Source organism: Ostrea edulis, chromosome 1 (genome assembly GCF_947568905.1).
Source record: "Ostrea edulis chromosome 1, xbOstEdul1.1, whole genome shotgun sequence".
Classification (NCBI taxonomy): domain Eukaryota; kingdom Metazoa; phylum Mollusca; class Bivalvia; order Ostreida; family Ostreidae; genus Ostrea; species Ostrea edulis.
In genome coordinates this window covers 5195276-5208935 of record NC_079164.1, presented here as the reverse complement: position 1 = coordinate 5208935, position 13660 = coordinate 5195276, and the positions used below count along the sequence as shown (strand labels likewise).

General features: G+C 35.6%; 1 protein-coding gene across 2 annotated transcripts in view; it reads right to left on the bottom strand.

Annotated features, from left to right (window-relative positions):
• Positions 1-1168: 1168 nt before the first annotated feature.
• Positions 1169-13660, bottom strand: part of LOC125664363 (transient receptor potential cation channel subfamily A member 1-like) — a 220401-nt gene continuing 207909 nt past the window's right edge. For both annotated transcript variants that reach the window (XM_056151933.1, XM_056151939.1), the window contains exons 6-8: positions 9029-9049; positions 7013-7072; positions 1169-4715 (exon numbers count right to left, since the gene is read on the bottom strand). In XM_056151933.1, the coding sequence (XP_056007908.1) occupies positions 3676-4715; positions 7013-7072; positions 9029-9049 (1121 nt within the window). In that variant the 3' untranslated portion in view covers positions 1169-3675. The remainder of the gene's footprint in view (positions 4716-7012; positions 7073-9028; positions 9050-13660) is intronic.

Below are 13660 nucleotides of genomic sequence, written 5' to 3'. Positions count from 1 at the left end.
TGACAACTAAACATAGTTTCCGACGATTTCGTTCTTCCTCTTACTTCCATTTCCAACCATTATACGCAAGAAAGAGCCTTTATAGCGGCTAATGTGATGGTAATTATTCTTCATATAGGCCCTTATGTCGCAAATTTTATTGTAAAAGAATGTTAAAGCCATTTATATTTATTAGATTCACCTGTTAAACTAAAATAGCTGTACACGATACTTGTAAAAATCCTATAAAAATAAATTTAAAAAACGGCGCTCACGATGTGTGTAAAGGAAATTTCGATCTGGCTATAAAATATATCCGAGTCAGGGTGGAACTTTAAGCACATAAAACCAAAGGGGATGAGGGGGTGCCTACCTTAAGTTATTATCAGTCAACCTTCACCCCCCCCCCACACACACACCCTTGGAAAAAACGATGCTGCGTCGCTGTGTCTGCATGGGGTTAGAAAGCCCAAGTAATAACTATCTATATTTCTCTTATTGTCGTCTGAGAATGTACTCTGAAATTATCATACATTTATCGTTAATTAACCTGTCAGTATCATTTCAAACGATACGGAATAAATAGGATCTTGATCAATCTTCTTGTTCGTCCTCCGATGAAAAATCGTCGATGTGGCTGGTATTTGCATTAATTATGAGTTCAAAGTGATATCCTTGTATACAAACTATGGTTCCCCATTCAAAAACGCCTCCAGTTGCGAATAAATCGTCCATGGATGTGCTTTTGTTTTGATTCGCAAATCTGAGTGTGGTCTCTTATGACGTCACAAATTCAGGAAATCAGGATCGATAATCGGGTAATGATTTTCTATTCCGATTACCTTTGCACTTCAATTTCTTCGGGTTAATATAGTTTTTAATATCAAAAAAGTATTTTTATGAGGAGTCTATGAAACAAAGTTGATAATTATGGAGAGAAAACGTATTGTTAAAAACCGTCTCCTATGACCTTTAAATCATATATAACTTTCATAGATGTATGTTGTTTTGTTTTACTGTAAATGATGTTATAAAATGGCTTAAAATTGATTTTTCAAAAATAGTCAAAACACCAATACATTGAGTTTTTAACTTCAGGTAATCCAATATTGATTTATTGATGTTGTATGATGTACTTGTTATGCTTATTCTAATCTTTAAGCAAACAATAGAAAAATTTGTACACCTGTAAAATTTATTTATGTTTAATCAAAAATAGGCCAAAACCCAGCATTTCTAAGCATCTTGGGAACTATTTTCAAGGTGTTCTTCTCACCAGGGCAATGGTACCCCAGTTACGAATTTTGGTACAAGATTCCATGAGGATGTTTCAAATAATCACTATATGCCAAATTTCAGAAAAATCGGTGAGGTTACCTATCCATCCCTATGTTGAAAATTTTAATGCCTACATAGAATGCCTCTAAGAGTTCAAAGAAAAGAACTAGACCCAACTGTAAATCTATCTCAAGCGAAAACGTCACTCAATTCTGAGTATGATCAACTTGATGTACGACGCTATAGTATATGTGCTTCCATGATACGTCATGCCCTCAGAGCAAATTTTACATTCTTCAATAAAAGAGAAGACAATTTTCACATTGTTATTACTTTTTTCTACAAACATGGGCTTCACATTACACACTCCAAATTCCAAATTTCGGTTTATGTTTTCACACCATGATCTGGAAGCAGTTGCAGAATCTTAACGTTTCCTCCTCGAGCGGCGTGTAGAACAGCATTACATCCATCATCATCTACACTTTGTAGAAGGTCAGGGTTTGTTTGGATGATATAACGACTTATGTCTAAGTTAAGAGTAAATACATGACACGTGAAGAATGTTTTAGCCGTCATTATTTTCATGTTTGACCGCTACTGCATTACCTGCCAGTAGTTATTGAATTTTAACGTTTCCTCCTCGAGCGGCGTATAGAGCAGCATTCCGTCCAGCATTATCTACATCGTGTAGAAGGTCAGGGTATGTTTGGATGATATAACGAATCATCTCTAAGTTAGAGTTTACATAAGCCACGTGAAGAATGTTCCAGCCATTATTGTTTTTATGTTTGACGTCTACTTCATTGTTTGCCAGTAGTTCTAGAATTTTAACGTTTCCTGCTCGAGCGGCGTGTAGAGCAGCATTCCATCCAGCATTATCTACATTGTGTAGAAGGTCAGGGTATGTTTGGATGATATAACGGCTCATTTCTAGGTTAGACATTACACAAGCCACGTGAAGAATGTTCCAACCATCATTGTTTTTATGTTTGACGTCTACTTCATTGTTTGCCAGTAGTTGTAGAATTTTAACGTTTCCTCCTCGAGCGGCGTGTAGAGCAGCATTCCATCGATTACTGCTAACACTGTGTAGAAGGTTAGGGTATGTTTGGATGATATAACGACTCATCTCTAAGTTAGAGTTTACACAAGCCACGTGAAGAATGTTCCAGCCATTATTGTTTTTATGTTTGACGTCTACTTCATTATCTACCAGTAGTTGTAGAATGTTAACGTTTCCTCCTCGAGCGGCGTGTAGAGCAGCATTCCATTCATAATTATCTACATTGTGTAGAAGGTCAGGGTATGTTTGGATGATATAACGGTTCATGTCTAGGTTAGACTCTACGCAAGCCACGTGAAGAATGTTAAAGTCATCATTTGTTTTATGTTTGACGTCTACTTCATTATCTAACAGTAGTTGTAGAATCTTAACATTTCCTGCTCGAGCAGCGTGTAGAGCAGAATTCCATCCATCATTATCAACATTGTGTAGAAGGTCAGGGTATGTTTGGATAATATAACGACTCATCTCTAAGTTAGAGTTTACACAAGCCACGTGAAGAATGTTCCAGCCAGCATTGTTTTTATGTTTGACGTCTAATTCATTATTTGCCAGTAATTGTAGAATTTTAACATTTCCTGCTTGAGCAGCGTGTAGAGCAGCATTCCATCCATCATTATCTACATTGTGTAGAAGGTCAGGGTATGTTTGGATGATATAGCGACTCATCTTTAAGTTAGAGTTTACACAAGCCACGTGAAGAATGTTCCAGCCATCATTGTCTTTATGTTTGACGTCTACTTCATTGTTTGCCAGTAGTTGTAGAATTTTGACATTTCCTCCTTTCGCAGCGTGTAGAGCAGCATTCCATCCATAATTATCTACATTGTGTAGAAATTCAGGGTATGTTTGGATGATATAGCGACTCATCTTTAAGTTAGAGTTTACACAAGCCACGTTCAGAATGTTCCAGCCATTATTGTCTTTATGTTTGACGTCTACTTCATTGTTTGCCAGTAGTTCTAGAATTTTAACGTTTCCTCCTCGAGCGGCGTGTAGAGCAGCATTCCATCCAGCATTATCTACATTGTGTAGAAGGTCAGGGTATGTTTGGATGATATAACGGCTCATTTCTAGGTTAGAAATTACACAAGCCACGTGAAGAATGTTCCAGCCATCATTGTTTTTATGTTTGACGTCTACTTCATTGTTTGCCAGTAGTTGTAGAATTTTAACGTTTCATCCTCGAGCGGCGTGTAGAGCAGCATTCCATCCAGCATTATCAACATTGTGTAGAAGGTCAGGGTATGTTTGGATGATGTAACGGTTCATTTTTAGGTTAGACTCTACGCAAGCCACGTGAAGAATGTTAAAGTCATCATTTGTTTTATGTTTGACGTCTACTTCATTATCTAACAGTAGTTGTAGAATCTTAACATTTCCTCTCGAGCAGCGTGTAGAGCAGAATTCCATCCATCATTATCAACATTGTGTAGAAGGTCAGGGTATGTTTGGATAATATAACGACTCATCTCTAAGTTAGAGTTTACACAAGCCACGTGAAGAATGTTCCAGCCATCATTGTCTTTATGTTTGACGTCTACTTCATTGTTTGCCAGTAGTTGTAGAATTTTGACATTTCCTCCTTTCGCAGCGTGTAGAGCAGCATTCCATCCATAATTATCAACATTGTGTAGAAATTCAGGGTATGTTTGGATGATATAGCGACTCATCTTTAAGTTAGAGTTTACACAAGCCACGTTCAGAATGTTCCAGCCATTATTGTCTTTATGTTTGACGTCTACTTCATTGTTTGCCAGTAGTTGTAGAATTTTAACGTTTCCTCCTCGAGCGGTGTGTAGAGCAGCATTCCATCCAGCATTATCTACATTGTGTAGAAGGTCAGGGTATGTTTGGATGATATAACGGCTCATTTCTAGGTTAGACATTACATAAGCCACGTGAAGAATGTTCCAGCCATCATTGTTTTTATGTTTGACGTCTACTTCATTGTTTGCCAGTAGTTGTAGAATTTTAACGTTTCCTCCCCGAGCGGCGTGTAGAGCAGCATTCCATCCATCATTATCTACATTCTGTAGAAGGTCAGGGTATGTTTGGATGATAGAACGACTCATCTCTACGTTAGAGTTTACACAAGCCACATGAAGAATGTTCCAGCCATCATTGTTTTTATGTTTGACGTCTACTTCATTATTTGTCAGTAATTGTAGAATTTTAACGTTTCCTCCCCGAGCGGCGTATAGAGCAGCATTCCATCCATCATTATCAACATTGTGTAGAAGGTCAGGGTATGTTTGGATACAATGCTTAAAAATTTCAAGTTTTGCATTGTTGCAGGCTTCATGTAATGCATTAGGCTTATTTTTTCCATTTTTATTACTACGTGTGTTATCAGGCTCTGTTTGTAAAGACTCCGTTTGTCCTCCATTTCCTAAGAATTAAAGAATTGAATGCATGAATTTGTTACACCGAGTTAAATTAAATTGAAAGACTCGAGAAATTGATGGAAATAAATGATTTTAAAAAGTAATGTACATGGACCACCATATAATTATTATGTAACTTGGAGCTTCCTCCATTAGTATGAGTTTAGGGTAGATTTCACCGAGGGAACAAGATTAACAGCATAGGACGAGTCTTAGACAGAACCTCTTGTTTCTGAGATATACTTTTCCTATTCAATTTAAGTAAATATTTTATTGACAGTTTATCGCAATAATTCAGGTTTTCTTTTTATAAAATGTAAAATTATCAAATTTTGAATGCAAAAACTTGTAAAAGCTAGAAAAAACATCAACAAATTTGCTTATGAAAGGTGAAAATAACGAATAGTGATCAATCTCATAACTCTTATAAGCAATACAAAATAGATAGTTGGGCAAACACGAACCCCTGATTCCACCAGAGGTGGAATCAGGCGCCCATGAGGAAGAAGCACCCCCGCCGATCAGCCACACCTGTCGCGAGCCCTGTATCCCGAACGGAGTCATCTGCAGTCAAAACCAGCGTCCCAAGAACGACCCAACAATCAGCACGAAGCACACCAGACAGCACCCAACCAAACGACAGGCTTTATCGACGAACTAGATCTCCATAACAACCACAGAACCCGCGAAACGCCGACCCCAACCAAGACCGCCGAAACTCCCGTACCATCAACCTGTCTGTCAGCAGATTGCCTTGATTTAAAAACTGACTATACGCAGAACAAGCTATTGTCACCCGAATCAGTTGAGAGATACAAACACCATATGCAGGTTATAAAGGAACATTGCCACACAAGCACAGAGAGTTGACGATGGAGAAGCTGAAATCATCCCGTTTGTCATACAGTTGAGTTTTCAGTTTGCGGTTAATGTCTACTTTCAGTAAAATATCTAAGTATGAAGCAGAAGTGGACGACTCTGTAGTGTATTTTATTTCGAGCTCACAGGGATATATCGAATCGACATATGAATGAAAGTTATTATTGTTAATAGACAAAACGTCATCGATATATCTAAATGTCGAATTGAAGGCAACAAGAAGATATTGCTTTTTCTCACGTAGAAGTGTTTGAAAAAACTCTGCTTTATACGAATATAGAAACAGGTCAGCTAACAAAGGAGCACAGTTCGTGCCCATGGGAATTCCAACAGACTGTTTGTAGGCCTAATCACCAAAGACCACGAAGATATTGTCAATGAGGAATTCTAGCATATTTTTCATTTCAACTTCAGAGTACTTGTGCGTGGAATCAGAGTGGTGTTTAACAAAGTAATTTTTTGGATGATCACTAGATATGAATGTTTCCATTTTCCATTTCTGTTGAAGAAGCAACTGTCTATGATGTTAAAAATCTAGTCTTTAATTTATCGTGAGGAATGGTCGTGTAAAGCGTTGAAAAGTCATAGATTTTGATCTTATTGATTTGGAAAAAAGTTTTGTGATTTAAAGTTTACTAAAATTCTTTTTCAATTTTTTAGAATCCACATTTGATTAACACCACTTCAGGCATATGTAGTCGCACAGTGAGTTTGAAGTTTCTCCTTCACAGTTGGTAATATTGTTGTGAAGAGCAGAGATATGGGCTTGGTAGAACACTTACTGGATTCAGAGTACTTGTGCGTGGATCAGCGACATTCAACAATATACAACGTCATAAATCGTACATAATGTAAATTTGAAAGCAGGATAAACACAAACAATTGCAAAAACAAGAAGAGAGATAAATTACAGAGGAGGAGTAAGCAACTCCTGTTGACCAATTACACTGTGAACCTTATAATACATATCTTTATACGCAAACATGAGAAGTTCATTGTCAAATACGTCTTTACCATTGCTATACGACACATCATACAACATTCGTCCTGATGGCAAGTTGTATTTGCAAATACGATAATTGTAATGACCATGTAGTCTCCAAAATGAATAGAAAAAGATAAGAAATATCAATAAATCTCAGAAATCCTAAAAAATAATACAAAATTAAGAAAAGGGCAAACATGGACCTCATGAAAAACTAGAGGCGGGGTCTGGATGAGTAAGGATCCCCTATGGACCCTGCGGACTTAAGAAATAACTGTTGACATTCCTGTAACATCTTCATATGAGTGAGTAGCTTATTTCCGTTTAGAAACAGACTCTACGCAGAACATATCGATTTAGCTATGTTACGCATTGAATCACTTATTTTAAGAAAACGGCTAGGAATTATCTAAAATGATATCAGAAACGAAAACTTACCTGCAGGAGAATTGCTATTTTCTGCCGTTTTATTTCCTGTTTCGTTGGTTAATTCAAAAACTAGAAAATAATAACATTTCATTACTGGCTGATGGAAATTAATCTGCATTTGATAAATATCATTGGATATAAATTTCATAAGATCAGTGTACGACTGTATACAATGTATATCTCATCCCTTGAATAACATTATGACTATACATTCAGCTTACAATAATATTATTTATATACTATCTTTAAGTATTTTCAAAGAAAAGTGAAAATAAGGAGCTGTGATCAATCTCATCAATCCTATAAAGAACACAAAAGCAAGAGTAAGGCAAACATGGGCCCCTGGACATACCAGAGGTGGGATAAAGTGTTTATGATGAGAAACCCTCCCCTATGTACTGGTCACATCCGCAGTGAATTTTATATCTTGATCAGATAATTGGAACAACCCGTAGTCAAATCAGGGTGCAAAGAACGGCCTAACCATTAGTATGAAACACGCCAGATAGCATTAGACCCAACGACAGGTTGTATTCGCAAATTAGGCGGTTATAACAACCATATAATTTTAAAAATGATGACTTCAAATGAAATCGATGAAACCCAGTATGCATTAATTTCAAAACTGATCATACACAGAAGACCTATAGTATTGAATAAGTTGAGAGACATACACACGATATTGAGGCATGGCTACTGACAAGTAAGTTCATGTTAAAGGAGTTTAAGAGTTTTGTATAAAGTCAGTAAATTCCATGGTTGTTATGATGTTCTATTTTGTCATTACAACCTGTCCATTGGATTAGATGATGTCTGGCGTTTTCATTTTAATTGTTAGGCCTGTCGTGGCACACGGATTCTGATTACGGATTAGCTCGCTTACCTGATCAAGATTTAGGGCTCACGGCGGTTTTGACCGACCGACAGAGGATGCTTACTCATCCTAGGCATATGATCCCACCTCTGGTATATCCAGGGGCCTGTCTATGCCCAACTCTCTATTGTGTATTTCTTAAAAAGAGTTGTGAGATTGATCACTGTTGTTTATCTTCAACTTTCATCGACATTCTCATTGCGTCATCTTATAACAAGTCCAGACTATGACGTGTACTTCAAGTCAGGGATAATATTCTTAAATTTCTTGTTCTAAGTACATTTTTGAAAAAAATAAAGACTGAGGCTACTTTTGACCTATGAAATACAATGTGATTTAACTTGTAACGCTTATTATAATCTACTTATTCATAATGCAAAAAGACAAAACTACATACAAAAACTGATAACTATAGAAAGTACATGCAACGCGCAAGGATTTGCTTAGCAACATACCAACGAAATATCAACTGAGAAGGAAGCCATCTTGATTCGCATAACAGGAGCATGTACCAGAAAATGCAATATGATTTGCGATAACATGATTTGTGAATTTTTGTTTGATAAAAGGTTTAAATTACATTATTATGTGTAGCATTGTCGCCAATTAAAACTGACACAGTAAATCATGTGAGCAATTCACAGATAGCGACCCACATGTCAGTCGATTTGACGTGATGTCATCTCATTCATTTTGCAAAGCATGACGTATTATGCATTGATGAGCGAATCAAGCAATATACTCCCAAGTAGAAATATATTTTAAATTGAAGGAGCAAAATTTGCAAATACTTGATATACCATTATTTTGCGTGTGATATCGTTGTATCAGAGTTTGTATTGAAATTTGATCGTTAATAATTTGTGTAGTGTTACTTGTTGAGAAAATAAATTTTCTAGCAAAAGTATTTTAATGTGCACATTTAATTTCGTTGATTTTCAGTTTCATAGAAGCCTAATAACTTAATAGTGCAACAAAGTATAAAAAAAAAGAGAAAAAAGAATACCCATCATGGTTGTCACGGGGACGTGTCCTCATACCAAGTTACATTATACAATACATGTATTAACTATTTCTTTCAGTGCTCTCAGCCAATCAATTTGTGTGTTACAGCTAAAATTGAACTATAATCTGAATAGAATAATACTTACGCGGGGTTTCTTCATCTCTTCCTAGAAATAAAGAAATCAAAATAAAAGGCATTGCGATAAGACATATATAGACAAAATATGAAAGATCTATCTTAGATAGGTCGGGAGACATTGAATAAGTAAACTTTTTAAAAAGTAGGTCAAACTCCCAAATCAAAGTCAAAAGGGCAAACTTCACAAAATGAATCTATGTACAAAAACAAGAAATCCACAGACCTTATCTTTCGCCTGAATACTAGTGAAAAAGTATCACTGCTCCCAAGGACTATGGATTCCAAAAAAACCAAAAAAAGAATCCTGCTCTGAATATCTAAGCTAAATTCTAATATTCAGAAATAGTACAAATCAGGATGTATTCTTAACACTTTAATGCCCTCATACTTTCATAAACTGATGACAGAATTGACATAATATGATAGATTTTTAACATTAGAAGATATGTCTAATTTGGACCCATCATGGAGTCAAAACCCTCGGCTGTGAAATTCACCATTTTTTGTACATCCTTTTCAACTATTCCTAAGTATCCATTTAGATTTTATACCGTATAAGCAAACTTACACCTAAATACTATATCCTAAGTATGGTCCCATCCCGGGATGAGAACCCCTACTCTGGGAATCTTCAAATTTACAATTTTGGTAAGGACTACCTGCTCTTCATAAATATTCATTTAGTTTCAATTTAGTATCAGTAACACTACAGGAGATGCTATTTAAGTGTTTTATACTTAAACACTATATACCAAGTTTGCCCCCACCCTGGAATCAGAACCCCTACCCCGAGGACCATGAAATTCACAATACTGGTAGAAGCCTTCCAGCTCTACATCACAATGCATTTAGTTTTTATTACACATGTGTGGTTCTAAAGACAATTTTTGAAATTTGATCAATTTTGGGCAGTCTTTGTCCCGCCCCAGGGTGGGGTGTAGGAATTCTAAAATTTACAATTTATGTTCCCCTTCTTCCAAAGATGCTTCATACCAAATTTGAAAAGAATTGGAATGATAGTTATGAGATTGATCACTGTTCGTTATCTTCACTTTTCATCAAGAAGAAGTTAGAAATTTCTACTGTTAACGCATTTAATAACTGATCATTTTGTCCCCACCCTGATATCAAAACCCCTATCCCTGGTATCAACAACTTTACAACTTTAGTAAAACTTTGATCCCATATTGTGGTCCAGCCCTACCCCCAGGGTCCATGATTTTAACAAACTTAAATCTGCAATATGTCAGGAAGCATTCATGTACATATAAACTTTTCTGGTCCACTAGTTTTTGATAAGATGATTTTAAAGAGTTTCCAAATATATTTGTATGTAAAACTTTGATCCCCAATGTGACCCCACCTTACCCCCGGATCCATGATTTTAACAAAATTGAATCTGCACTAAATCAGTAAGTTTTCATGTAAAATTGAACCTTCTTGGTCCAGAGGTTCTCGAGAGGATTTTAAACATTTTCCCTACATATTTGTATGTAAAATTTTGATCCCCTACTGTGGTCCCACCCTATCCTTGGGGACTATGATTTTAGTAAACTTGCATTTGCACTATATCACAAAGCTGTCATGTAAATCCGAACGTTTCTAGCACAATGGTTTTTGAGAAGATTTTTAAACGACCAAACCTATTTTTACATTTTCATGATTAGGTATCCATTGAAAGGGCATGACCCTTCATTTGAACAAGCTTGCATATAAGTTTAATTTAAATTGGCCCAGTGCTTCTGAAGAAGATAAAAGGACAGACGGACAGACAGACGACAGGCAAAACGTGATCAGAATAGCTCAATTGATATTTCAGCTCAGGTGAACTAAAAACAGTAAAAGATGAACAAAATTTGTGCCCAGATTGATAGGCGGTTCATAAATGATATCCAAACACAGAAGATATTGTCAATGAGGAACTCCGGCATCTTTTTCCCTGTTAACTTTGGGAAGTGTGTGTAATCACGCAAGTGTGTAAAAATATCTTATAAATGTCTGCTCAGAATATCTGTATATTTAGAGTTCCCTACCATTATGTGATTGTAAACTGAAAGGTATTGGACATTTTTATAATAGACATGTAATGTATATCACTTCTCACATACTCTGGGGCACACTGAAATTCTCCTTTTAGAACATTTTGTATCATCATATTTTCAAAACAATATCATAATCTCACTTATGATCAAAATATCAGCTATCAAATCATTGCGTAAATTAAATTCCAAGAATGTGAAAACCTACATATTGTGCAAAATATAATCATCAGACATATTCTTATGCAGCAATTTCATGACATTGGTATTCCTTTTCAATTGAACTATATTATATATATGGTAGTTCTGAGTATTCAAATCACTTGAACTGCAAAATTATTTCTTATGTTCATAACTACATTAAATCTTCTAAGCGCTTTTGGCAAGTTAATTTTTGCACTTTCTTGTTGGTCTTTTTTTTTTTTTTTTTTTTTTACAAATTATTTATTTTCTTATTAGATTGATCTACGTTAGTGTTGATCTATATTATATGTATATGTATGTGTGTGACTGTAGGTGGAGGGTTAGTGTTGATCTATATTATATGTATATATGTATGTGTGTGACTGTAGGTGGAGGGTTAGTGTTGATCTATATTATATGTATATATGTATGTGTGTGACTGTAGGTGGAGGGTTAGTGTTGATCTATATTATATGTATATATGTATGTGTGTGACTGTAGGTGGAGGGTTAGTGTTGATCTATATTATATGTATATATGTATGTGTGTGACTGTAGGTGGAGGGTTAGTGTTGATCTATATTATATGTATATATGTATGTGTGTGACTGTAGGTGGAGGGTTAGTATTGATCTATATTATATGTATATATGTATGTGTGTGACTGTAGGTGGAGGGTTAATGTTGATCTATATTATATGTATATATGTATGTGTGTGACTGTAGGTGGAGGGTTAGTGTTGATCTATATTATATGTATATATGTATGTGTGTGACTGTAGGTGGAGGGTTAGTGTTGATCTATATTGTATGTATATATGTATGTGTGTGACTGTAGGTGGAGGGTTAGTGTTGATCTATATTGTATGTATATATGTATGTGTGTGACTGTAGGTGGAGGGTTAGTGTTGATCTATATTGTATGTATATATCTATGTGTGTGACTGTAGGTGGAGGGTTAGTGTTGATCTATATTGTATGTATATATGTATGTGTGTGACTGTAGGTGGAGGGTTAGTGTTGATCTATATTATATGTATATATGTATGTGTGTGACTGTAGGTGGAGGGTTAGTATTGATCTATATTATATGTATATATGTATGTGTGTGACTGTAGGTGGAGGGTTAGTGTTGATCTATATTATATGTATATATGTATGTGTGTGACTGTAGGTGGAGGGTTAGTGTTGATCTATATTGTATGTATATATGTATGTGTGTGACTGTAGGTGGAGGGTTAGTGTTGATCTATATTATATGTATATATGTATGTGTGTGACTGTAGGTGGAGGGTTAGTGTTGATCTATATTGTATGTATATATGTATGTGTGTGACTGTAGGTGGAGGGTTAGTGTTGATCTATATTGTATGTATATATGTATGTGTGTGACTGTAGGTGGAGGGTTAGTGTTGATCTATATTGTATGTATATATGTATGTGTGTGACTGTAGGTGGAGGGTTAGTGTTGATCTATATTATATGTATATATGTATGTGTGTGACTGTAGGTGGAGGGTTAGTGTTGATCTATATTATATGTATATATGTATGTGTGTGACTGTAGGTGGAGGGTTAGTGTTGATCTATATTGTATGTATATATCTATGTGTGTGACTGTAGGTGGAGGGTTAGTGTTGATCTATATTATATGTATATATGTATGTGTGTGACTGTAGGTGGAGGGTTAGTGTTGATCTATATTATATGTATATATGTATGTGTGTGACTGTAGGTGGAGGGTTAGTGTTGATCTATATTATATGTATATATGTATGTGTGTGACTGTAGGTGGAGGGTTAGTGTTGATCTATATTATATGTATATATGTATGTGTGTGACTGTAGGTGGAGGGTTAGTGTTGATCTATATTATATGTATATATGTATGTGTGTGACTGTAGGTGGAGGGTTAGTGTTGATCTATATTATATGTATATATGTATGTGTGTGACTGTAGGTGGAGGGTTAGTGTTGATCTATATTATATGTATATATGTATGTGTGTGACTGTAGGTGGAGGGTTAGTGTTGATCTATATTGTATGTATATATGTATATGTGTGACTGTAGGTGGAGGGTTAGTGTTGATCTATATTGTATGTATATATGTATGTGTGTGACTGTAGGTGGAGGGTTAGTGTTGATCTATATTGTATGTATATATGTATGTGTGTGACTGTAGGTGGAGGGTTAGTATTGATCTATATTATATGTATATATGTATGTGTGTGACTGTAGGTGGAGGGTTAGTGTTGATCTATATTGTATGTATATATGTATGTGTGTGACTGTAGGTGTAGGGTTAGTGTTGATCTATATTATATGTATATATGTATGTGTGTGACTGTAGGTGGAGGGTTAGTGTTGATCTATATTATATGTATATATGTATGTGTGTGACTGTAGGTGGAGGGTTAG